This window comes from Mobula hypostoma, chromosome X2 (genome assembly GCF_963921235.1).
Source record: "Mobula hypostoma chromosome X2, sMobHyp1.1, whole genome shotgun sequence".
Taxonomy (NCBI): domain Eukaryota; kingdom Metazoa; phylum Chordata; class Chondrichthyes; order Myliobatiformes; family Myliobatidae; genus Mobula; species Mobula hypostoma.
This window is the reverse complement of record NC_086129.1, coordinates 42,435,432-42,462,931: the sequence shown is the minus strand read 5'-3', so window position 1 is coordinate 42,462,931 and position 27,500 is coordinate 42,435,432. Positions and strand designations below refer to the sequence as shown.

The window sequence follows — 27,500 nt, the reverse complement described above, 5'->3', positions numbered from 1 at the left end:
AGTCTCTGAACAACTACAACCAGCATATCACCTACTTAACCGGAGCAGCAAACACACTTGACCACAGTTATTCCATGCCCACACTTTGGAAGGTCTAATCACCTAGATGTACTTCTACTCCCAGCATATAGGCAAAGACTAAAGACCACAGCACGAGTGATGATATCAAGAAGGTATGAACAAGGGAGACAGAGGACTGGACAATTATTCAGGGATTCATCTTCAAATCTGAATGAATACACCACAATTGTCATCGACTTCATCAAGACCTGTGTGGATGTGTCTGCCTTTGAGAAGATACTGTACATACCCATACCAAAACCCGTGAATGAACCAGAAGATTCACAGTCTGCTGATGGCTAGATATGTGGCATTCAAGACTGGTGATCCAGAACTATACAAGAAGTCCAGGTACGACCTATGGAAGGCTATCTTAAGAACATTAAAACAATTTTGATTGAGGTTAGAGATGGAATTGGATGCACAACAGCTCTGGCAGGGTTTGCAGACCATTACTTTCTACAAAGTGAAACCTAACATCATGAATGGCTATCATCATAACAGGTCTATAGCAGATGTCATCTCACTGGCTCTCCACATGGTTTTGGATCACTTGGACAGAAGGAATGTCTACATCAGGGTGCTATTTATTGATTACCGTTCGGCATTCAACACAATCATACTCTCAGTTCTAATCAACAAGCTCCAAAACCTGAGCCTCTGTACCTCCTTCTGCAACTGGATCTTTGACTTCATCACCATGTGTATACAGTCAGTGAGGACCAGAAATAACATGCACACCAACATCCCCTTAGGCCCTTTTACGATGGCTCGTTTCACATTTTGGAATGGAGAGAAAATACTTATAGATAGGAGGGGTAAGCCTGTATGTATTTTGGTAGATCACCTTAAACCAGCCCATCAAGATTTTGAGGATTCTGCTACCATGTCCCTGCTATCACGACATGACTATGAGTGCATCAACATACCTTGGGATGAGCCAGAGGCACCTGCTGTTCCTCCACTCATGGAACATGGGACCCGAGCCAGGCAGCTCATCCGAGCTCCAGACAGGCTCACAATGCTGGTTTTAGTGAATTCTGGGGGGGGGGGCTGTGAAGGATAATGTAATTGGTAGAAATGTACATAATTCACAGCCACTGACATTGAGTTGGGGTTCGCTTTAAGAGGCTGGTCTGACATAATGATGTAACTACATGAAGTTGGGTTACCATGCTTTGTGTTCAGTGTTTGAAGTACAATAAATTAGTTGTTGTGGTTTTTCTTAAACATAAAATGCCTCACGTCACTTTATTTCCAAAAACCTACACTAGCATCAAGGAGGATGTCCGGGAGCCTGAAAACACACACTCAATGTTTCAGGAACAGCTTCTTCCCCTCTGCCATCAGATTTCTGAATACAGAGTGAACCCATGAACACCACCTCACAACTTTTTCCTCTCTTTTTGCACTATTTATTTAATTAAATTTTTTATACAGTGTCTGTAAAAAGTGTTCATCCCCTTGGAAGTTTTCATGTTTTAGTGTTTTACAACATTGAATCACAATGGATTTAATTTTGCTTTGTTTGATATCAATCAACAGAAAAAGATTCTTTGTGTCAAAGTGAAAGCAGATCTCTACAAAGTGATCTAAAGTAATAAAACATAAAATAATTGATTGCATGAATATCCACCCCCTTCAAGTCAGTATTTAGTAGGTGCACCTTTGGCAGCAATTACAGCCTTGAGTCTGTGTGGATAGGTCTGTATCAGCTTTGCACATCTGGACACTGCAAAATTTCCCCATTCTTCTTTACAAAACTGCTCAAGCTTTATCAGACTGCATGGGGATCGTGAGTGAACAGCTGATTTTAAGCCATTCCTGTGTAGCTTTGGCTTTATGCTTGGGGGTGATTGTCTTGCTGGAAAACAAATCTTCTCCCAGGCTGCAATTCTCTTGCAGATTGCATCAGGTTTTGCTCCAGGATTTCCCTGTATCCATCTCCAGACTTGTGCTTTTCAATAACTTTTTTGCTTAGTTGCCTGGAGTGTTCTTTTGTCTTCATGGTGTAGTTTTTGCAGGATACTGACTTACCAGCAGCTGGACCTTCCAGACACAGGTGCACTTTTACTACAATCAATTGAAACACCTTGACTGTGCATGCCTCCAAAAACTGATCTCCATTTAACTAATTATGTAATTCTAAAAACGATTGGCTGCACCAGTGATGATTTGGTGTGCTATATTAAAGAATATGAATACTTATGCAATCAATTATTTTGTGTTTTATATTTGTAATTAATTTAGATCACTTTGTAGAGATCTGTTTTCACTTTGACATGAGTCTTTTTCTGTTGATCGATGTCAAAAAAAAGCCAAGTTAAATCAATTTTGATTCAATGTTGTAAAACAATAAAACATGAAAGCTTCCAAAGGGGGTAATTACTTTTTATAGACACTGTATATTCTTATTGTAATTTACAGTTTTTATTATTATTATGTATTCCAATGTTCTGCTGGCGCATAACAACAAATTTCACAATGAATACCAGTGATATTAAACCTGATTCTGATATGATTGGTGTGGCAGACAATATTGGGATATTGTTACTTCATTATCATATCACTTAAGTTCTTTCACAACATGAATATCCTTCTTCATAGTTGAACAAGTTTCAGAAATGACATCTCCGAACAAATCGTACTTCCCAACAGCCTTTGATGCATCGATACAATTCAGATTCAGATTTATTTATCGCATGTACAGTACATTGAAACATACAGTGAAATGTGTCATTTGCACTAACAACCAATATGCTCAAGGATGTGCTGGGGGCAGCCCACAAGTGTTGCCACACATTCTGATGGCAACATGGCATGTCCACATAGGAACAAAGATAAAAATCTGCAAAAGGTATGAGTGAGTTACCTCTCCGGTGTGTTTATTAGCTACATGGATAATGGTGTTGAGTTCTGGCTCCCAACTTATTGAACAGTCGAAACTTTTACCTCTGAGCCGGGAGGTGAGAATTTTCATTATATTTATTTTTAGAGGTTGCTCAATAAATATGATGTAGTTTTTGGTCATTCCTATCACAGAAAAAAAGAGATGCTGTAAGTACAGGATTATAAAATTCCAACGCCCGTTCTATACGTGTTATGGGTATGTAGTCAGTGGTTAAATCAATTATAAATGAAACAAGAATCTCTGTTTCTGCTTGAAAGTATATAATTTGTAATCTGATTTGTTTGGACTTGGTATGGAATATGAACCAATTTTATCTGGTTCAATAAAGGTTTCACTTAAGTGCTCTGATCACAACTGGAAGCTTTTAAGATAAAAGTGGAGGATTTTAAAGTTTAAGTCTATTCTTATCTCTACTTTCCTCAAAACCTTTCCCAGTCAGATGCATTTAAATAAAAGATCTGCCAAAAGTTAATTTTGGTTCAGCTATTATTTGAAGCTGAATTGACTATAAGACCATAAAACTATAAGACATAGGAGCAGAATTAGGCCACACGGCCCAATGAATCTGCTCCACCATTCCATCACGGCTGATTTATCATCCCTCTCAATCCCATTCTCCAGCCTTTTCTCCATAACTTTTGATGCCCTGAATAATTGAATTGCACTCTGTAGTTCATGTTATGATGTTTTCTGGTTTCTCCTTTTTTTAAATCACATATCCTCTATGAAAGATGATGTCAGTGAACCACACGACCAAGAGCAACATCCTTCAGACAGTTCACAAAACTGCTTCTTTCATTTCTTTTGCCTCTTCTTCTTCTTCTTTCAAATGTGATTCTACTACTATTGGAGCCTGTGATCTACAGTTTGATGGTGCATTTTCTTTTTTTTACCTTTTCCATTTTTTTATATGTATAAAACTACAATTATTTATACATTCTTAAGTACACATTGAGATGATATAAAAGGAAAATAAACATTTAAATAGATAATTATGTACTGTGGTAAATCTAACCTATTAGGCTAAGTAATGAAATTAGTTGTTAAGAAAAATGGTAATAATAGTTTCCATACAACCCTTCTGGACCATTTCCACTGGTCCAAAATGTTGCATACAAGCCTATATACCAACCATTGTAGGTGTTTATATCCCAATTTGTTCGTGCTTGTTCCTGCCCGCAGACATAATTATCCAATCCCTATGTACTTATTCACTTAATTTTTTCATTTTTTTTTTATCCCTTTCCCAAATCTTTCCCTTTACTTGTGTTAATTCTCTATTTTCCAAAAAAAAACAACAAACATTTAGACTAGGGGTGCTTACGTTAGCAATATTACTGTGTTGATGAGAAGAGCGATATAAATCATTAGGAGAGTCATCTAAAGTCTGCTCGCATTGGGGTTATATATTCAATCCATTTATTCCAGATTTGATAAAATGTTTCTTTTTGAGTTCTCAGGGAGTAAGTCAACTTTTCCATTTTAAATATTTCCAAGATAATTTCGTACCAATCTTCTAATGTAGGTGGTATTGGATTTAGCCATTTTCTAGTGATTGATTTCTTACTTGCCGCTAAGAGGGCCTGCAGCAACTTTATATCTTCCTTCTGTTCAAGGAACAATACATGCCCCAAATAGAGCGTCTCAAAGTTCAGAGGTATCTGGGACCTAAGTACCTTAACTAATGTTCTATGAATACCTTCCCAAAATAGACTTAATTTAGGGCAATCCCAGAAAATATGAAAATGATTTGCCTCCTTGGAGCCACACCTTCTCCAACACATCACATTTGTATCTTTATATTTTTCCTGATATGGGGTCTTGAAGTATCTTATAATGTTTTTCCAACAATGTTCTCTCCAAGTCAAAGAATTAGTCGAGGACCATTGAAAGCTGCAGATTTTCCCCCAAGTCTCCTCTGAAAGTACCAACCCCGCTTCTTTCTCCCACTTCTCTTTAATATACAGTGTATTTACATTTTTAGCATGGGAGAGTGCATTATATAGGCGAGAAACTGATTTACTAGGTATTGAACTGCAAGTCGAATTCAGAATCTTGAAAAATTCTAATTCTACTGTTGATAGGTCTGTATATCTACAACTCTGGTTAACATAGTTTCGTATTTGAAGGTACCTAAAAAAGTCATTATGTTCTAGGCCATGTTTGTCCTGCAGGATTTGGAAACTTTGTAATACTCTTTTATCTATAAATGAGAGGTAGGTTGTAAGACCTTTCTTTATCCATAGCTCAAATCTTTTATCTCCTCTGTTGGGAAGGAATTCGGTATCATATGCACACCATCTAAAGAGTTTTTGATGGTGCATTTTCAGGCCAATTAAGCTACCTGGCACTTTGCTGCTCCAAGGGAATTCGGTGAGGTTTCGAGCAAAGTGCATGGCCTCAAGGCCAAGAAGCCTGGACACGGACCATGAGCCCACAGTCGACTCAATTTCTCGCTGATCCCGACAATTAAAGCATCAAGGAAAATTGAAATCAACAAGGACGAGAGCGGAAGGCGAGTGGGTGTTCACCACCGTCTGACTGCTGGTGATCTGTTTCTCTCTTTCACTCTCACTTGCTGCTCCTGGAGGAAGGTGCCTACATTTCATATCTCTCTCTCTCTCTCTCTCTCTCTCTCTCTCGCCAGAGGAAAGGGCCTGCATGTGACTGGTCTGTCTTTACTCCCAGAGGAAGTGTCTATGTTCAATCGGTCCCTCTCCTTCTTGGTCGATGCTGCTGGAGTACTGGGTCTTGGGCAAGGTTTAACCAACGAGGTTTGTGGATTGGATTCTGTAGTTCATGTTATGATGTGCTTCTGGTTTCTTGTTGCTATTTTCTGCAGTTTTGATTGCGGTGGATTGGTGCAGTGGCCTGTAGTCGATAAGCAAAGCAGCACTGGATTGAATGGAACTGAATACTCCTGAACTGTTTCGATGACTTGTGGTTTTGTGTTTTACATTCCGTGTTTTTCGCTCATTTTTTGGTGCCATTTGCGCGATTTGTTCTTTGCGCATTGGGGTTTTTGATGTTTTTCTTTGAACAGGTTCCATGGTTTTCTTTGTTTCATGGCTGTCATGAATCTCAGGGTTGTATACTGCACACTTGCTTTGATAATAAATGTACTCCGAATCTTTTTATATTGCTATTTTCTGCAACTTTGATCGAGGTGGATTGGCTCTGCAGCCAGCAGTCAATGAACAACACAGCGCCAAATTAAACTGAACTGAACATTCCTGGACTGTCTCAATGAGTGTGTGGTTTGATGTTTTGCATTCTGTGTATTTCACTTGCTTTTTTGCCATTTGTGCGATTTGTTCTTTTTTTTGCGCATTGAGTGTTTGACGTTTTCTTTGAATGGGTTCCATGGTGTTTCTTTGTTTCATGGCTGTCTGTGGGAAGATGAATCTCAGGGTTGTGTACTACATATATACTTTGATAATGAATGTATTTTGAATCTTAATCAAGAACCTATCGACCTGCGCTTTAAATATACTCAATGACTTGGCCTCCACAGCCATCTGTGGCAACGAATTTCACAGATTCACCATCACCTGGCAAAAGAAATTCCTCCTCATCTCTGTTCTAAAGGGACATCCTTCTATTTTGATGCTATGCCCCCGGTCCTAGGCTCCCCTACTATGAGAAACATCCTCCCCACATCCTGAGTTGAATTATTATTCAACTCAGCTTCAATAGCTTCTGCTGGACATTTAGTCCACCTTGTCAATAGATAATATGCCTCCAGTTTCAGTTTAGACATATTCCTCCCAAAACTGAGATTTAAAAATTATATACAGGATTACTAAATGCACCTTCTCACACCACACGGAGGGGAAATAATAAAGAAATAGTTTCTTTTTAACCAATCATTTTACTGAGTTCCAGAATATCCGAAGAGTTCAGTAATGAATTTGTGCTTATAATTCCCCCCTTCCTCAACCTTCTCTGTATCCTTCTTACAATGTTTAATATGAATAACAATTTCTACTTTATGATTTTCTTTATTATCTTCTCTCATTCCTTCTGACATCAATCAAGACCCATATTACATACTTGATATTATGTTTAGGTTACTCACCAAAAAATTCTTAAAAATAAGGAAACTGTTAATTTAGATAGCTCATATTATGTTTTTTATATAAAAAGTGTGTTTTAATATGATAGGCAAATATTGAAGTTCATCCTTACAAGAGAAAAAACATAAATATTGATTCACATTTTAAGTAATTAGTTAGTAAGCTCAACGAACCAAAGCTGTGGTAATAAGAAGGCCTTGTGCTGTCCTCTGGTTTAAAGTTGCAAACTATCCTGGCTCCTCGAAGCGTCTCTTCATCATCTGACAGTTGTGGAGGAACTGCAATGATATTATACATCGTACCTACAAAATAAAACACAAATATTCAGCCTATTAGATCCATGTTTTTTGTGTTTGTCTGTGCCCAAGACCTTAGTGTAATCTGACTGTAGTACAGAGCAGGTAAAGGAAATCAGGCAAGTTCAGGACCAACTCCTAGAATTAGAATCATATAGTCATCCAGTATCAAATGGCCTATGCCAACCAAGATGCCCATCTAGGATAGTTCTATTTGCCTACTGGAGGGAATGGGAAGGATGCATTCAGAATTCAGAAGGCTGGGTCGGGCGTAAGGTTAGTGGATAAGGAAAGTTGGCAGGAAAGGTTTATGAGCCTGGAACTGATCTAACATCAACATCCACTCCCAAGCGAGAATCCCCAGCACTGAGCCCCAACCAGCATTAGCCTCAGTCAGCTACATTGGGTAGACCACAATATTCACATGCCCAAAAACATGTACTCTGACCAGACACGTTTTTCCTGAGCTCTGTCAGGAGAAGAAATTACTAAGTAGAGAGAGGAAATTATGCAAAGATCTGCTCAAAGTCTCCCTGATTAAAAAAAAGTAACTTCCCTGATGATTCTTGGAAAACGCTGTCCCATTACACAATGAAGATGGAGAATCCATCATGGTATTGAGAGTCTCGAGTGCATGCACTCAGAGCACATGGAGATGCTGGGTGAAAGGGTCTGCCTCAGCAGCCATCTCAGGATCCACAGAATGCTGCAAGCCTTCCATAATTCCAAGGGACTGCCTGTGACGAAGAGGAGCCTGGAGAGCAGTTCATGTTGTGAGTGGGTGGAGAAAACCATTAGATGTTTTACTCTATGACTCTGACTCTAAGGCCAGGAAAGAGACAAGTACCCAACAACAGGGTGGGCTCTACTCAGGAAGCCCCTTTAAGCTGAACTGAAGCAGTCTCCTTAGTTGCTGTAGAACCTTACTTTCTCATGAATTTTCTCTTACTTTCATACAATGTAAAAGGAGGCAATTCGGCCCATCAAGTCTATGCTACCTCTCAAAGCAAAACTACTACTCCTCTGATCACTACCCATTTCTCTGACCACCCACCCATGCCAGGTTTATTTTACAGCAGCCAACTGTTTCACCATCCAGACTGTCTCTGAGATGTTGGAGGAAACCAGAGCAAATGAGGGAAACCCACAAGGTCACAAAGAGAATGCGCAGCTCCTTGTGGACAAAACCACACTGCTGGAGCTGAGGCAACAACATTACTTGCTAATGTGTCACATACTACGCACAGGAAAATTGTTGAAGTGGCGTCCAGGGATGTACTGCAAGGTGTTGGACATACCTGTATATCTCCAGGGCTTCCACGTATTGTATGAAAGATGCAAGTAAGGTGTAGAACCAAAATCAGAGTTTGAAGTCCATAGGCTAACTTTTTGGTTTTTAATAACATTTTATTTTTCATAGAAATTCAATGGCATCATTGTATGATATCATTTCTATAACAATTTCATCCAAGAAATAATTTGGAATAGAAATGGGGAAATCAGAGAAGACGGCCATCCGGCTCATTAAGTGTGTGCATGGAGAAATCCAGTAAGCTCCATTCCCTCATTCCTTCCCCATGGGCCTGCAACTTATTTTGCCTTCAAGTGGTTTTCTAATTCCATCCTAAAAACCAAAGTTAAATGTGCATCTCAGATCAAAACTGTTTATTGCATAATATGTTTTTCCTCAATTATCACTTGGTTCTTTCGTTGAACATTGTATATCTGTACCATCTGGTAATTGACCTCTCCGCCAAGGGACCCTTTTCCCCTTGATTTACTAATCCTAACTTGTCAAAATTTTGTATTTTTCAATCCAAGCTCCTCTCAGCCTTCTTCTCTCCAAGGAGAACAACCATAGCTTCTCTTAGTCAATCCTCATCCCTGCACTCTCTGTAAGGTCTCTGTATCATCTCTCTGCCCACTCCCTGCCAATATTTGTGCAAGTCTTCAGTTGCAATATTGCCAACGTTCCATTTTGTCGTTCCTCACTTCCCCTTCTGGTGCATCGTGTGGTAACCTTGACACTTCTTCAGCATTTGTCTTTTTTCTTTTTAAAAGGCCAAGTTGCTGGCTCAACGCTCAATCCAGAATGGATGGAAAGTGTGCAAAGACCCAGCTGGATTAGAACCCGGGACCATTTGCTTCGAAGTCTGGTGCAGACGCCACTATACTACTGGCCGGCAAATGTTCCATGAAGGCACATAAGTTTTTAGTCTATAAGACCACAAGGTATAGGAGCAGAATTAGGCCATTTAGCCCATTGAGTCTGCTCTGCCGTTTCATCATGGCTGATCCATTTTCCTCTCAGTCCCAATCTCCTGCCTTCTCCCAGTATCCCTTCATGCCCTAACCAATCAAGAATCTATCAACCTCTGCCTTGAACATACATAAAGACTTGGCCTCCACAGCTGCCTATGGCAATGAATTCCACAGATTTACCACTCTCTGGCTAAAGAAATTCCTCCTCATCTCCATTCTAAAAGGACACCCCTATATTCTGAGCCTGTGTCTTCTGGTCTCACACTCCCCTATTATCGGAAACATCCTCTCCACATCCACTCTATCAAGGCCTTTCACCATCTGATAGGTTTCAGTGAGGTCACCCCTCATTCTTCTGAATTCCAGTAAATGCAGGCCCAGAGCCATCATGTGACAATCCTGGAATCATTTTTGTGCACCTCCTTTGAACCCTCTCCAGTGTCAGCACAACCTTTCTAAGATAAAGGGCCCAAACCTGCTCACAATACTCCAAGTGAGGCCTCACCAGTGCCTTATAAAGTCTCAACATTATATCCTTGTTTTGATATTCTCATTTCTGTCCCCTTTCCCTGCGGCAAGGTAGCATAGCAGTTAGTGTAACAACTAACAGCGCCAGCTGTATGTTCTGGGTTAAATCACTGCCCTGTACGTAAGGAGTTTGTACGTTCTCCCTGTGACCATGTGGGTTTCCTCTGGATGCCCAGTTTCCTCCCACAGTCCAAAGGCGTACAGGTTAGACCATATTTTGTTGCCGCCAGAAGCATGGCAACACCCGAGGGCTACCCCAGCACATCCTCAATGCAAACGACACATTCCATTGTTTCAAAGTACATGTGACAAATAAAGCTCATCTTTATCTCTCTATTTATGAAGCCCAGAATCTGCAAGTTTACTAACTGCTCTTTCAACTTGCCCTGTTACCTTTGACAACTTATGGACACATACGCTAGGTCACATAATTCCCGTATCACGTTTAAAATTCTACTACTCTCCTTATATTGTCTCTCATTTTCCTGCCAAACTGCATCACGTGCACTTCCACATCCAGCAACTTATCCACAACCTCCAGTGGTTTATAACTATCCTCATCATCATTTCCCAGAATTCCAAGCTCAGTGGTATGAACAGCTATACACCAATATCTGTCAGCAATATATACCAAAAGCTGCAGTGGTTCCTACACCTCTGTCTAACCTACACCAACCTCACCAAATCTTCATGTTACCTGCATCCTGTCCAATGATTGCCATTGGCCTTAAGTGCAAGCTCTTCCAGGATATTGCACAAGTCTAACCACCACCCAGAAAGGTTTATTGATAACACGTCTTTCTATATGTTCCATAAGTGGTTTTGATGACCTCTATTTAAATCAGCCAGATCAACAAAAAGGAGTATGTTTCTCCAAAAGGAGTGTGACATCCTTTGGAAATGTTATAAAAAACATTCTAAATGTTGTAGTCTTGATTTGTTACTGCCATGCGGATTTCCAATTTGCTCATCCTTTACAAACGCACGCATATGGGTAGCACAGTAGTGTAGTGATTAGCATAACACTATTACGGCACCAGCGATCACCAATCAGGGTTCAATTCCCACCGCTGCTTGTCAGGAGGTTGTACGTTCTTCCTTTGACAGTGTGGATTTCCGCCAGGTGCTCTAGTTTCCTTGCACATTCCAAAACCATACAGTTAGGGTTAGTATGCATGGATTCTGTTACAATCATGTCAGCGAACAAGAATTTCACTTGTGGATGCACAATGCACCCACTCATATGTAAGGAAAATATTAAGGTTTAAATAGGCCCAACCCCAAGTAGTTCTCAGACAACATTTGTATACATTAAAATAATTATAATGTTATTCACAATTGTACATACCATTTCTACCATAGGAGTTGCCCATGTTGTAGGTTGTCCCATCGGGATCATAATGTGGATGGGCTGTGGCTCCATTCACTGCAACAAATTTGGTCAAATTTATCTGCAAAGGAAATCATGGACAGCATAAAGAGTACATATTTTAGTGTCTTGTAACATACAGTTGCAAACCTATCTGCAAAGCTGGTAGTGTACCCCACTGTTTCTCTGGTAAAAGTGTATTGAATTTATATCGAGCGACTTCTATGAGGCATAATCAGCAAAGGAAAGTGATATGTCCCAGCTCTGCCTTTCAATGCAATAATCACATATAGTGACCAACTTCTTCCTAAAATTCTTTTACTAAGAAATTAGGGATCTGTTTGAGAAAGAGTAATATTATGTGTTAAGAATGATGAAGATAAAGCTAGAACAGTCGGCTCACTCAGAAAGTCATGAGACATGGGATGGGATCCATGGAAATCTGGCTGCGTGAATTCAGAATTGGCTTACCCGCAGAAGGTTGAGGCTGATAGTATTCTGCTTCTGTCCACTAGCAGGTTAAAATATCTGTACAACATTGTGTGCCAAAGGGCCAATACTAAACTATCCCATTCTATGTTCTAAGATCTAAGGTCTATCTTAACATTAAAAGAAGCAGTTCATGTATACAAAACTGCCACACACTTTTTAAAATGACCCATTTCAACTCTATAACAATATATTATCTTTTTTTAAAAAAGCAAATGGTATTAAGAGACAATTTAGATGTCTTTTCTGATACCATTATAAAAATTGATGAAAGATAAATATACTTATTTAAACTGTAAGTCCTTTACAAAATTATAATTTGTTTCCACATTGCCCAAAAAATCAACTGGAAAATTGCAACAACTGCTCAAAGAGTAATTCACTATAATTTTGTTGGTGGTTGCATATGCCGTCCTCTACCATTCATAGAACGTAGAAAAGTACAACACAGGAACAGAATTTCTGCTTGCTATGTTGTGCCAAAATAAGCAGTTAACAACACCTAATCAAGTAATCCCTTCTGCCTGCGCATGGTCCATAATCCCTCCATTCTCTACATATTCATGTCCCTATCTAAGTGTCTTTTAAATATATCTACCATATCTGCCTCCACACCTGGCAGCACATTACAGGTACCACTCTTGGTGCAAAAATATTGCTTCACTTTGAACTATCCCCTACCACCTAGTAATAGACTTTTCAACCCTGGCAACTCTATCCATGCCTCTCATATTTTATAAATTCCTATCAGTTCTCCCCTCGGTCTTCACCACTCCTAGGAAAACAACCCAAATTTGCCCAACCTCTCATTACAGCACATTCCCTCTAATCCAGGCAGAATCTTGGTAAACCTGCTCTGCACCCACATTCTTCCTATAATTGAACAACCAGAACGGAAAGCATTACTCCAGATGCAATGTAATCACAGTTTTATAAACCTACAATATAACTTCCAGACTATTGAACTCAATGCCGCAATTAATGAGGGCAATAATGCTATATGACTTCTTTACACCTTATCAATGTGCAGTCACTTTCAGGGAGCAATGAACTTGGGCACTATGATCCATCTGAATCAGCTGAAATTTTATAGTTGAATTTGCAACATGCTTTGAGAGAGTCCAGCTTTAGAAGGCTCTGAGCACAAGCTATAAGCTGTGAGAAACTGAACCATTCAGTGACAGCAGGGAATCAATATGTTTGGCCACCAGGGGCATTTGTTTATCTGAGGTGCTATCCTTTAACATAGAATGGAGGCCTTTTCTTTCTTTTTAAATCTTTTTATTAAATAAGTATACAAAAAGGTAAGCCATATAGACACTAATACACTGTTAGAATATAATAAAATTACAGAAGATATTAATACAAAAAATACTACAATGTAATTTAAACATAACATACCAAGGTAACATAATAGTATACTAATTTTATATATATATCAATAGAGAAAAGGAAAAAAAAAACCCCCAAAAAAAACCCACCGTGCAACTAACTAAAAGCAAAGCAAAGCAATGGGCTAACTTGAAACCAAACAGAGTTAAACTTAAAATCACGTCCTCAATCCCGACCTCCATTAAAAACGGTAAAAAAAACAAGAAGGGTATAAATGGAGGCCTTTTCATGTCTGAATTTTGTCCAAAGAAGCTTTTAGGAGTTGGTTATCACAAAGTCGTACAGAATTGAAGTATGCCTTTCAGCAACTGAGTCTGCACTAACTGTCAAGAAACCATTTACACTAATCCTATCCTAATCTCCTTTTGTTCTCTCCACATTGTCAATAATTCTCTCCAGATTCTACCACTCACCAATAACCCAAATGTTTTTGGGAGGTGGGAGGAAACTTGAGCTTCTGAAGGAAACCCTTGGGAGAATGTGTAGGCCGCACCGTCAGCACCGGGAGTCAGGAGTTAACCTGGATCAATGAGCCGCAGGTAACGGCTCTCTTTGTCATGCCATTTGCCATGATCAGGTATATAATCTTGAAGAATCCAGGCTACATCATAAAACAGTACAGCACAGTTCAGGATACCGACTTTCTAACCTACTCCAAGATCAATATAACCCCTCCCTCCCACAAAGCCCTCTATTTTTCTAAGAGTTTTAAAAAAATGTTCTTAATGCATCTGTACATCCTGAACTTGTATTGTCTTTCTGTAATCACTGGACACCTGATTCGCCAAGATTACGCACTGCAAACAGGGTTAGCTTGAAGGAACAGTTTAAAAGAAATTGCTAGAAAGTTTTAAAGTCTTTATTTCTCACCTAATCTATTGTAATTGCTGAAATTCAGTTTGATCATCTGGAATAAAATCGATAAACTGTGACTTTGGAACATTAAAACATTGAAACAAAAAGCTAACACAGACACCAGGTGGGGGAGACAAAGGATGGGAAGTGCAGAGTTAGAGTTAAAGCAAGGGAAAGCTGCATTCCTCAAAAGTAGGAACTTTCAGTCAAAGTTTACCGCAGTCGGGAAGGATGAATTGGTCATTCACCAGATGATGTTGGCAGGTGGACCACTGAGACAGTTACTGCAGCCTAGAAAGGGAAGCTAGTCACTTTCCAAAAGATATTGGCAGGCAGACCATTGACACAGGTTGAGGAAGCGAGCTGGTTATTCAGCATATTTCATGGATCAGTGGAAGACTGACTACCAGAATGGTAATAGGGTAAAGCATAGGGTAGGTCATAGTGAGGAGGGATAAAAAAGGAGATTCCAATGTCAGCTCTTACATCAAGATTGCTATAATCTCTCAACTTCATAAAAAAAGACATTTCATAAGCAATTCTGATATTGACAGAAATAACTTCCCCAGGAAATGCGTACAGGCACGTGTAATCACATTAGTAGCCCATAGAGAGCTGTGTGACTCCAGTTCTACAATACCTGCCTATTACCTCCCCCTGGGTCATCTCCTCCTTCCCTTTCTCCTCTGGTCCACTCTCCTCTCCAGCCCTTTACCTTTCTTACCCTTCTAGCTTCACCTATCACCTTCTAGCTATCGTAACCACAAAATAATCTGCAGATGCTGGGGTTGAAGTGTTGTGAGTGTTACCTTCTAGCTACCCTCCTTCCCCCTTCCACTGCCCCCACCCATCCACCTTTTTATTCTGGTGTTATTCTTTTTTTTTCCCAGGGCTGAAGAAGAGTCTTGGCCCAAAATATCAACTGCTTATTCATTTCCATGGATACTGCCTGACCTCCTGACCTGCTGATTTCCTCCAGCAAGTAAGAGTGTGTGTGTGTGTGTGTGTATGTGTTGCTCTGGATTTCCAGCATCTGCAGCACTTCTGCTACTTACACAAATGTAATATTGTTTGAATTAAATTTTCTCTCTAGCAGCAAAATGCCACATACTTCAAATCACCTTAACAAGGTGGAAATGAGCTCATGAAGCAAAAGAATGAACCTTACCTTTTCTCCAGTTTCAAGAGTATTAGGATTCACTTTATAGATAAAATTAGTTTCTGTGGTTGCATAGTAATCTCCCTTATACAGTGCGAAGTTCACAGAACCATTATCTGTTGCATCTTAAAACAAAACATTATTTGAAGGTAAAACATTAAACTTGACCTTCACCAGTTTCAATAAAAAAATTAAATAGATATTCTTTGACACATACCAACTTTTTCAAATCGACTAGTGAAGCGTTCAAAAATGTTTTTGCAAGGGTCAGGCATTGCTACAGTTCCAAATTCCGATACCATGATTCGGTTGTATTCACTGTTGATACGGTATGCGTCACTGCGTAGAAACTTGCTCATGTAGGTAACAATACCATCATCAAATCTGAATTGATGCATCAAGGCCAGGCTGTCAAAAAGGTGATTATATCTGAAAGAAGAATAGACTATGTTTCTTAGACAGTGAGCAAAGCATATTCCTGTTTGTTGTGCATGTCACTAAGTCTTGATGATCCCTCAGTGTTCTTTATATTTCTGATACTGGTGGTCCCTAGATATCCCACTGAAATCCAAAGGCATGCAACGTATGCATGGACACAACTTCCATCAATTTTAACAAAAACAGAAAGTGCAGACAAAACATTCAAAATGCTGGAGGAACTCGGCAAGTCTGGCAGCATCTATGGTGGAATAAACTGTTGATGTTTTGGGCTGGCACCCTTCATTAGTACTAGAAAGGAAGGGGCCAGAATAAGACGGAGTAAGAATGTTGGGGGGGGGGAGGGTGACAGGTGAGACCAGGAGAGGGAGGAGGTGGGTGGGTGGGGGAGGGGGATGAAATATGAAGCTGTGAGGTGATAAGCAGAAGAGGTAAAGGGCAGAAGAAGAAGGAATCTAATAGGACCATGGAGGAAAGGGACAGAAGAGAGGAACCAGAGAGATGTGATGGGCAGGTGAGGAGAAGTAGCACCCTGCACGAGGAATGGAAAAAGAGAGAAGGAGGAAGGGAGGAGAAATTACTAGAAATTAGAGATATTAACGTTCATGCCATCAGGTTGAAGGTTATCAACCTGATGCGGACAAAAATCAGCAGGTCAGGAAACTGAAACTGTCAGCACTTTGAGTCTGGAGTCCTTCATCAGATCTGAGCCACCGATTGTTTCTCTTGCCACAGATTCTGAGTTTTCTGTTTTCATTTCAGATTTCCAACCTCTGCAGTTTTTCCGATCCGCATAGTTTTCAGTTACACATGTATGGCTAACTTCACCTACAGGCAACTCATGGGTAAAAAGCAGGCTCTCATACATCGAAGGGCATATGATAAAGCAAATTCAAGCCAGTGATCCGTGGCCCTCCTCACCACTGATATGTACCTGTCCTCCAAAGTTCACAAAACTCACTCCCTACAATCCCAAACCCTCCGACACACTCCCTCACTGGCCTTGTTCTTGATTGGGAGCAGAAAAAAGAAAAGTTAGGAGGCAAAGCTTGGAAAGTTACACATGACCCCTTAGTCTTCATCCAGTACTGAATTTCTGAGGGTCAAACCATTGAATAAAATATCTATTGACTGACTACAAACCAAATAATTAGAAAAGTCTATGGGTACACACCATCTTTGTTAATCAGCCTTGAATACATCTTTGAGCATGGCTGAGAGTGTTTAAGTGGTTAATAGGTAACGGTAAATTCTTCATAATGTAGGCGGGAGCAAGAGTCTCCAGGGGAAGTTGGCAAGTCTGAATAGGTTATAGATGAGAGAGAAATAAGTGAGGTAATGGGTTTCACAGGATTGGTCTGAGAGCCAGTTAGGATTCAATCTGCTTCATGATTTGCTTCTATATCACCAGAAAATGTAAGAGGTGTAAGAAAGTTACAGGCCTACTGTGTCTGGTGCTCCCGATGCAGCCTCATCTACATAAGAACATAAGAAATAGAAGCAGGAGTCAGCCATCTGGCCTATCGAGCCTGCTCCGCTATTCAATAAGATAATGGCTGATCTGGCCATGGACTCATCTCCACCTACCTGCTTTTTCCCCAGAACTCCTACTATGCAAAAATCTATCCAACCTTGTCTTAAATATATTTACTGAGGTAGCCTCCACTGCTTCATTGGGCAGAGAATTCCACAGATTCACCACTCTCTGGGAAAAGCAGTTCCTCCTCATCTCCATCCTAAATCTACTCCCCTGAATCTTGAACCTATGTCCCCTAGTTCTGGTCTCACCTACCTGTGGAAACAACTTTCCTGTCTCTATCTTATCTATCCCTTTCATAATTTTATATGTTTCTATAAGATCTCCTCTCATTCTTCTGAGTTCCAGCAAATACGGTCCTAGACGACTCAATCTCTCTACATTGGTGAGACCCGTTGTAAATTGGGGAAAAACTTCATTGAGCACCTCCGCACCATCCATCACAAGCAGGACTTCCAGGTGGGAAAACGTTTTAATTTCAATTCCCATTCTGACATGTCAATTTATGGCCTCCTCTTGTGCCACGATGAGGCCACCCTCAGGCTGGAGTAGCAACACCTTGTATTCTGTCTCGGTACTCTCCAACCTGATGGCATGAATATTGATTTCTCCTTCCGGTAAACAGATTCCACCTGTGACCCCACCCCCCTTCCTCTATTCCCCACTCTGACCTTTTACTTCTTCTCACCTGCCTATTACTTTCCCCTGGGTTCCCTCCTCCTTCCCTTTCTGCTTTGATGTGCTCTCCTCTCCTATCAGATTCTTTCCTCTCCAGCCCTTGATCTTTCCCAACCACCTGGCTTCACCTATCACTTTCCAGCTAGCCTCTTTCCCCTCCCTCCCCACCTTTTAATCTGGCATCTTCCCCCCCACCCCCCCCACAACTTCCCCCAGTCCTGAAGAAGGGTCTCGGCCTGAATCATTGACTAGTTATTCATTTCCATAGATGTTTCCTGACCTGCTGAGTTCCTCCAGCATTTTGTGTGTGTTGCTTTGGATTTCCAGCATCGGCAGACTTTCACGTGTTTGTGACAGGAAGATGTTATCTACTTTTCATAATTACCATACCAAGGAGGCATCTTGCACATCAGAAGTTAGTTTAGGTGACGAATGGGAGAACCTTGAAAGCAAGAAATTGTAAAGACATTTTAAAAATTGTATAATTAAGGCATTCTTCCCATGAATTTCCTTTTCTAATGTCACATAAGGTTACAGAATCGGTGTACCCAGTGGTGCAGTGCTAGCCAGAGCGCACCAGAGCGCGTCCGGTACACCTTTAAGAAAAAAGCCGAAATAAACAAGCTAATTAATTAGGTGCCGCCCAGGGTGATTTGAGTATCTCAGAAGCTGCTGACCTCCTGGGATTTTTTTTTATATACGCACAACAGACTCTGGAGTTTACAAAGAATGGTGGCAAAAACAAAAAAAACATCCAGTGAGTGCCTGTTCTGTGAGCAAAAACATCTTGTTAAATCCACTCGTTGGATGCTTTTTTGTTTTTGGCACCGTTTTCATAAACTCCAGAGTCTGTTGTGCGTAAAAATCCCAGGAGATCAGCAGTTTCTGAGATACTCAAATCACCCTGGATGGCACCTAATTAATTAGCTTGTTTATTTCGGCTTTTTTCTTAAAGATGTGCCGGACGCGCTCTGGTGCGCTCGGCTAGCACTGCACCCCTGGGTGTATCAATAGCTCTTTTCATAATAAACACAGAACTTTAATAGATCATATGACAGTAAAGCAGCAACAGGCCCTTTAAACTACAATGTCTGTGCTGACTACGATGTCAAGTTACACTAATCTCACCAGCCAGCTTGCACATGTTCTATAGCCCTCCATTCCCTGCCTTTTCTGTGCCTATCTAAATACCCCTGAAATATTGCTGTCATCTCTGCTTCAAGTACTTCCCCTAGCAGCACATTCCAGGTACCTCTGTGTAAAAAAAATTGCCCCGCACATCTCCTTTAAACTTTCTCTCTCTAACCTTAAATCTATGCCCTTTAGTATTTGCATTTCCACCCTGGGACAATGACCTTGACTTTGCCTCTTGTAATTTTATATACTTCTATCAGGTTGCACCTCAGCCTCCAACATTCCAGAAAAAGTAATGCAACTTTGTCACCCTTCTCCTTACAGGTAATGCTTTTTGATCCTGGGGAAAATCTGCAAAAAATATCATGAATTGAACAGGGCATTTTATAGAGTGCAAGTATAGAGTATCATCCTCGATTTAATGATGCTGACTGGTGATGATACAATCTTGTTACTGAAAATAAAGATCTTGCATGCATTAGGAAAGAGCTTTTGATGCATAATCAGAAACCGCTTCAACAATAAATTCTATCAACTGTGTGTTTGCAATTTACATTACCTTCCTGGATGGTGGGCAGTTCAGAGCAAAGAAATATGATCAACCAAGACATGTTACAAGAAATATTTAATGTTAAGACTGCTATCTCCACAGTATCATTCTGTGGAATGCTACAGTAGAGTAATGGTTAGCACAATCGCTTTACAGCACCAGATGGCAGCTCCAGCAATCATCAGTCAGGCTTTGATTCCTGCCACCATCTCTAAGGGGTTGTACATTCTCCTTGTGACTGTGTGGGTTTCCTCCGGTGCTTCAAAGATTTACATTTAAGGTTGGTGAGTTGTGGGCAAGCTATGTTGGCAGTGGAAGCGTGATGACACTTGCAGACTGCCTCCAGCAAAATCCCAATCCTTTTGGTCATTGACACACAAAAAAACACATTTCACTGTGTATTCCGATGTTTTGATGCACATGTGACAAATAAACTGATCTTTAATCCAACATTCAGCCTCTCTAATTCAGAATAATCCTAAATGAAATTCCTGCAGGCAATAAATGTTTATTCAAAATGTTCAATGTATTTTTTTCCTCAATGTTTCTTTCACTCATTTTTTCTTGTTCTCAATTATTTATCATTCCAAATCAAATCTGAGTAGCTTATCCAGGTCTATACTGAGTTTCTCCAACATAAATCTCATTACTACATTAAAATGCTTTATTATTGCAAGGAGTTCAGCTTGTTCAAATTGTTCTGAAGCTGAAGGGGAGGGCTACCATTCTAACAAGTTCTGACTAATTAATTCTTCACCTCTTTGATGCATTTGGATAGTTTGTAACAGAATTATTGATTTTATTCTTCGAGAATAGGCATAATATAATGTTAAAACAAAACTATATGGTGAATAAAATTAGTATCAAATTTGAAAGTAAGTTGTCAATTTTTAATGTGCTTCATGTAAACAAGTTGAAATTATAGTTAATCACCGTGTTTGCTATTAATGTTGCTGTGTTTGTTATTGATACGATATATTCCCAATAAATATTCTGTCGGAAGAACTGCTGTTACTAGGTTGTCTGGCATCTTTAGGAACTGATAGTGAGTTATGTAATAAATTCAAATTCAGATTCAGAGCCAGATTTATTTATCACATGTACATCAAAACGTACCAACACACCTAATGTTGTGCTATGTGCAAGTGTCACCACACATTCCGGTGCCAACATAACATATCCACAAACATGAGGAAATCTGAAGATGCTGGAATTTCAAGCAACACACATAAAAGTTGCTGGTGTAGGAAGAGGTACAGTCGACGTTTTGGGCCGAGACCCTTCGTCAGGACTAAATGAAAGAAGAGATAGTAAGAGAGTAAGAGTAACCTGTCCGCAATGTTTTTACACTGATAAATATGGGTGGTTCTTTAAAGTTGTTGTAGCTGGGGGTGGCAGGGAGACAAGCTCCCACTACCTATTAAATACTCTCAATGGTATGCATCTCAAATAGTCTCCGACAACCAAGTCCAGCTCCAGGTCTTCATATGTGGCTTAGCTGCTGAGCCAGGCAGAGCTGTTTCTACTGACAGGAGAGACGGCAAAGACGGCTGCTGATGCCTTAAAACCAGTCACTTCAGGCAATAGGGCTCATCAGCCATTGTTGGCAGCTCATTTGAGAGAAGGAAAACTCTGATCTCAAACCTCCGCTGCCTTGTGCCTATACCCACTCATGGGGAAGGCTTTGGGAGTGAACCTTGAGGGAAAAATCCAGAGCTAGAGTCCCTAAGGCAGTCCTTCATTGAGCTCAGCGCTGACTGGCAACTCCTGCGACATTGCTTGTGCCAAACAATATCAGTCCTTTGGATTCATCGGCTGTGTGGAGAGGGTGAGCCAGCTACACGGGCAACAGCTTGCTCTCCATATCATACTGCCCTGGCTTGTGTATCGTGTAGACAGCTGGGATGCAACATCTGTGGTCAACCATGACCCATGGAGGGCCTCACAAGAATGGGTAAAATGACACACCTACCTGTCATTTCCAAACTCGTATTTTCCGGGCCCATTTCTCAGCAGACTTCCCTGTAACCATTTTGGGATGTTCCCTTTGGTCTTTGCCACTATGGGTTTTGGAGTTTCCTCAACAGATGTGAACAATGGTGCGACACACTCCAATCCCTTTCTCCTGGAATAGTATATCACTCTCTTCTTTTCAATAGGAATCAGCTGCCTAAAAACTAAGAAAATATACTTTAGAACTTTTAGATTATGAAGACACGTAGTCCCCTTTTATTGTCATTTAGTAATGCATGCATTAAGAAATGATACATTATTTCCTCCAGTGTGATATCACAAAACACAGGACAAACCAAGACTGAAAAAATTGACAAAACCACATAATTATAACATATAGTTACAACAGTGTAACGATACCATAACTTGATGAAGAAAGTCCGTGAGCACAGTAAAGTTCAAAGTTTCTCAAATGTCCCACACCTCACGCAGACGGGAGAAGGAAGAAAAACTCTCCCTGCCATGCTGACCACAATCCGACTGAGTCATCCGAAAACTTCGAGCTCTGATCAGCTCTCCGACACCGAGTACTGAGCGCCATCTCTGTCCAAACGATTCGACCTCCTTCTCGGTCGCCAAAAGCAGGCAAGGCCGGGGATTTTGAGGCCTACCGTCCGAAAGATTCCCAACCACACAGTAACAACAGCAGCGGACGGGCGTTTCAGAAATTTCTCCATAAGTTCCTCTGTGCTTTCACGTCTATCTCCATCAAATCAGAATTGTCGACGGCCCCTATTTAACAGATACGACATCATTTTTCACCGGAGAGCTGTGCACACGTGGTGCGCTGCCATCTTCTCCTCCCACCGAGGTGATGCAAAGGCACAGGACATTGATGATTAGCAGCTGATGTCTATTTCACATAAAACACAGCTTAGTAGACCACAGGAACAGGGTTTTTCACCTCATAATGTCTGCACCAAACATGGTACCAAATTAAACTAAATATTTTCTATCTGCTCATGATCCATATTCCTCCATTATCTGCATATTCATGTGCCTATCTAAAAGCATCTTAAACACCACTACCATAACTGCTTCCACTACTATCACTGGCAGTCCATTCCAGGCACAAACCTTTCATTTCTTCTACCAAAGTGCATGACCATACACTTCTCGACACTGTATTCCATCTGTCACTTCTTTGCCCATTCTCCTAATCTGCCTAAGTCCTTCTGTAGCTCCTCTACTTCCTCAGCACTACCTGCCCCTCCACCTATCTTTGTATCATCCAGAAACTTTGTCACAAGGCCATCAATTTCATCATTCATTCATTGACATATAACATAAAACGAATCGGTCCCAATTCTGACCCCTGTGGAACACCACTAGTCACCGGTAGCCAACCAGAAAAGGCTCCCTTTATTCCCATTCACTGCCTCCTGCCAATCAGCCAATCTTCTATCCATACTAGTATCTTTCCTGTAATATCATGGACTCTTAACTTGTAAAGTAGCCTCATGTCTGGCACCTTGTCAAAGGCCTTCTGAAGATCCAGGTATACAACATCCACTGATTCTCCTTTGTCTATCCTGTTTGTTATTTCTTCAAAGAATTTCAATAGATTTGTCAGGCAAGATTCTCCCTTGAGAAAAACCATGCTGACTGCAGCCTATTTTGTCATGTGCTTTCAAGTACCCTGAAACCACATCCTTAACAATCGACTACAACATCTTCCCAACTACTGAGGTCAGACTAACTGGCCTATCATTTCTTTTCTTCTGCCTCTCTCCCTTCTTGAATAGTGGAGTGACATTTGCATTTTTCCATTCCACCAGAACCATGCGAGAATCAATTGATTCCTGAAAAATCATTACTAACCACAATCATCACAACCCCTACAGCCATATCTATCACAACCCTGGAGTGTACACCATTGGTCCATGTGACTTATCTACCTTTCAGTTTCTCAAGAACCTTCTCCCTAGTAATGGCAACTTCACACACTTCTGTCCCCTGACACCTGGAACTTCCAGCATACTGTTAGTGTCTTCCACAGTGAAGACTGATGCAAAATACTTAATCAGTTCATCTGTCATTCCCTTGTCCCCCATTACTACCTCTCCAGCATCATTTTCCAGTGGTCTGATGTCCACTCTCACCTCTCTTTTACACTTTATGTTTCTGAAGAAACATTTGGTACCCTCTTTAATATTATTGACTTGCTTACCTTCATATTTGGTAATCTTTTCCTTTTTAATGACTTTTTTAGTTGCCTTCTGTTGGTGTTTAAAAGCTTCCCAATCCTCTAATTTCCCACTAATATTTGCTCCATTATATGCCTTCTCTTTGGCTTTTATGTCGGCTTTGACTTCTCTTGTTAGCCACAGTTGTGTCATCTTGCCTTTAGAATACCTCTTCCTCATCAGGATGTATATATCTTGTGCCTTCCAAATTGCTTCCAGAAATTCCAGCCATTGCTGCTCTGCCATCATCCATGCCAGTGTTATTTTCCTACCATTTTGGCCAGATTCTCTCTCAATAATATCTAAAGTTATATACATATTATTGAAGGGAATGGCCACAGGTGTACTCTTCACTGGTTGTGCATTTCCCCTCCCTCCCCTGACAGTCACCTAGTTACCTGCCTCCTGCAATCTTGGAGTCATGATCTCCCTGCAGCTCCTATCTGGCACCTCCTCATTCTCCTGTATGAGGCAAAGGTCATCAAGCTGCTGCTCCAGTTTCTTAATACATTCTCTGAGGAGCTGCAGCTCAGTGCTCCTGGTGCAGTTGTGTTTATTTGGGGACTGGAGGTCTCCCAGAATTCCCATATCCCACACACAGTACAAAGCACTGAGTTTTAAATGGGTGCCCCTCTATCCTGAGATTGTGCCCTCTTGTCCCAGACTCCCCCGCCATGAGAAACATCCCTTCCACATCTACTCTGTCTGGTCCTTTCAACATTTGGAAGGTTTCAACGAGATCTCCCCTCATCCTTCTAAATTACAGTGAGTATAGGCCCAGAACCATCAAACGTTCCTCATATGGTAACCATTTCATTCCTGGAATCATCCTTGTGAACCTCCTCTGAACCCTTTCCAATGCCAGCACATTATTTCTTAGATGAGGAGCCAAAACCTGTTCACAATACTCAAGGTGAGGTCTCACCAGTGCCTTATAAAGCCTCAGCATCACATCCCTGTTCTTATATTCTAGACCTCTTGAAATAACTACTATCATTGCATTTGTCTTCCTCACCGCAAACTTAACCTGCAAGTTAACCTTCAAGATGCTTTGCACAAGGACTCCCAAGTCCCTTTGCCTCTCAGATTTTTGGATTTTCTCCTTGTTTAGAAAATAGTCTGCACATTTATTTCTACTACCAAAGTGCAAGACCATGCATTTTCCAACATTGTATTTCATTTGCCACTTTCTTGCCCATTCTCCTAATATGTCCAAGTCCTTCAGCAGTCTTCCTATTTCCTCAACACTACCTGCCCCTCCACCAATCTTCATATCATCTGTAAACTTGGCAACAAAGCCATCTATTCCATCATCTAAATCATTTACATACAGCATAAAAAAGAAGCAGTTCCAACACCGACCAATCAGCCAATACTCATCCATACTAGTAACTGTAATACCATGAGCTCTTAACTTGGTAAGCAGCCTCATGTGTGGCACCTTGTCAAAGGCCTTCTGAAAATCCAAATATACAACATCCCCTGCATTCCCTTTATCTATCCTACTTGTATTCTCAAAGAATTCCAATATGTTCGCCAGGCAAGATTTTCCCTTAAGGAAACCATGCTGACTTTGTCCTATCTTGTCCTGTGTCACCAAGTACTCCATAACCTCATCCTTAACAATTAACTCCAACATCTTCCCAACCACTGATGTTAGGCTAACCAGTCTATAATTTCCTTTCTGCTGCCTCCTTCCTATCTTTAAGAGAGGAATGACATTTGCAATTTTCCAGTCCTCTGGAACCATGCCAGAGTCCAATGATTCTTGAAAGATCATTACTAATGTCCCAACAATCTCTACCACTACCTCTTTCAGAACCCTAGGGTGCAGGTCATCTGGTCCAGGTGACCTACGTACCCTTAGGTCTTTCAGCTTTTTGAGCATCTTCTCCCTTGTAATAGTAACTGCACTCACTTCTCTTCCCTCACACCCGTCAACACCTGGCACACTGCTAGTGTCTTCCACAGTGAGGACTGATGCCATATACTCATTTAGTTTATCTGCCATCTCCTTGTCCCCCATTATTATTTCTCTGGCCTCAATTTCTAGTGGTCCTATATCCATCTCATCTCTTTTTCCCTTCTTATATACTTGAAAAAGCTTTTTCAATCCACCTTGATGTTGTTTGTTGGCTTGCTTTCATATTTCATCTTTTCCCTCCTATTGACACTTTTAGATGCATGCATGAGAGATGTAGCTGCATTACATATAATCCTCCAGGAAGAACAAGTTATTGAATGAATAAACTCTTCTCGAGCTTCCAGCTGGGTATAGATATTGATTTTAACCGATGTTTCGATAACAAGCTCTGCCATCTTCATCAGGGATGATGCTTGTCTCTAGCTGTAGCTATGTCCCCCACCCCCATTCCAGATCTCCCTCTGGTGAAAACAGCCCACTGTCTACCCTGCCATGATCCCTCAGGACTCCTTATCTTCTTTGATAAGATCACACCCTCATTCTGCTAAGCACTAACAAAACATACAGTATATCTAATTTTTTCAGTGGTTACTAAGGAAGGCATATTGCAACTGTATTGGGCTTTGGTGTGATTACACCTGAAGCATTGTGTACAGCTTTGGTCTCCTTACCTAGGAAAGGATGTACCTGCCATGAAGTTCATCAAAGATTTCCTAGCGACAACCCTCTCATCCCGGAATTAGCCCAGTGCATTTCTTTCGGACAGCCTCCAATGCCAGTATATCCTTTCTTTAAATAAGGGGACCAGGACACTGCACAGTACTCCAGATCGAGCCTCACCAGTACCCTGTGCAATTTTAACAATGTTTCTCTATCTCTAGGCTCCAGTTGCCTTGTGAAAAGGACAATGTGCCATTTGCTTTGGGAAATACTTGCTGCACATATCTGCTAATGCACAATTTATGCACATACATACAGGTCTTTCAGTACTTTGCTGAATTGTGATCTTTCTCCATTTAGGTAATGGTTTGTAATCAGCAATAGCTTGATATTTAGCCTCGAAGTGTGAGCAAATGCAACACAGAACGCATAGAGTCCATGAGCAGAACTCGGGTATGCATCTCTGCATCTCGTGCTGGAGATCAGGCTGCACTTTAGAGTTTGTTGTAGCTAGGCACCAGGGATACAATCAGGCTAGGCTTTATAACAAGAGAGTTTGATCACAGGAGTAAGGAAGACTTATCGCAATTGTATAGGGCTTTGGTATGATCACAGCTGAAGCATTGTGTGCAGCTTTGGTCTCCTTACCTAGAAAAGGATGTACTTGCCATGAGGTTCATCAAAAATGTCCTAGACTGGAGACAGCGATGGTGCATTGGAAGTGCGAGAAGAAATTGAGTCAACAGGCACTGTATTCTCTAGAGTTTAGATGAATGAGATGATTTCTGATCAAAACTTACAAAATTTTGCTGGACATGCTAGATACAGAGAGGATATTTCCCCCACTGAGGAAACTAGGTTAAGTGATAGTCCACTGAGCACCAAAATGGGAAATGTTTTCACTGATAAATAGCAAAACTGGAACTATCTTAATTTAGAGGGCTCTGGAGACTCAGTTATGGCATTCACTCAAGATAGAATCA

The 27,500-nt window shown here is 40.8% G+C and overlaps 1 protein-coding gene across 1 annotated transcript in view; it reads right to left on the bottom strand.

The window, feature by feature from the left end:
* Positions 1–27,500, bottom strand: part of LOC134340908 (carotenoid-cleaving dioxygenase, mitochondrial-like) — a 58,970-nt gene that overhangs the window by 19,438 nt on the left and 12,032 nt on the right. The window contains exons 2-7 of the mRNA XM_063038495.1: positions 21,707–21,911; positions 15,615–15,826; positions 15,407–15,522; positions 11,482–11,584; positions 7,221–7,349; positions 2,933–3,093 (exon numbers count right to left, since the gene is read on the bottom strand). Of these exons, the coding sequence (XP_062894565.1) occupies positions 2,933–3,093; positions 7,221–7,349; positions 11,482–11,584; positions 15,407–15,522; positions 15,615–15,826; positions 21,707–21,911 (926 nt within the window). The remainder of the gene's footprint in view (positions 1–2,932; positions 3,094–7,220; positions 7,350–11,481; positions 11,585–15,406; positions 15,523–15,614; positions 15,827–21,706; positions 21,912–27,500) is intronic.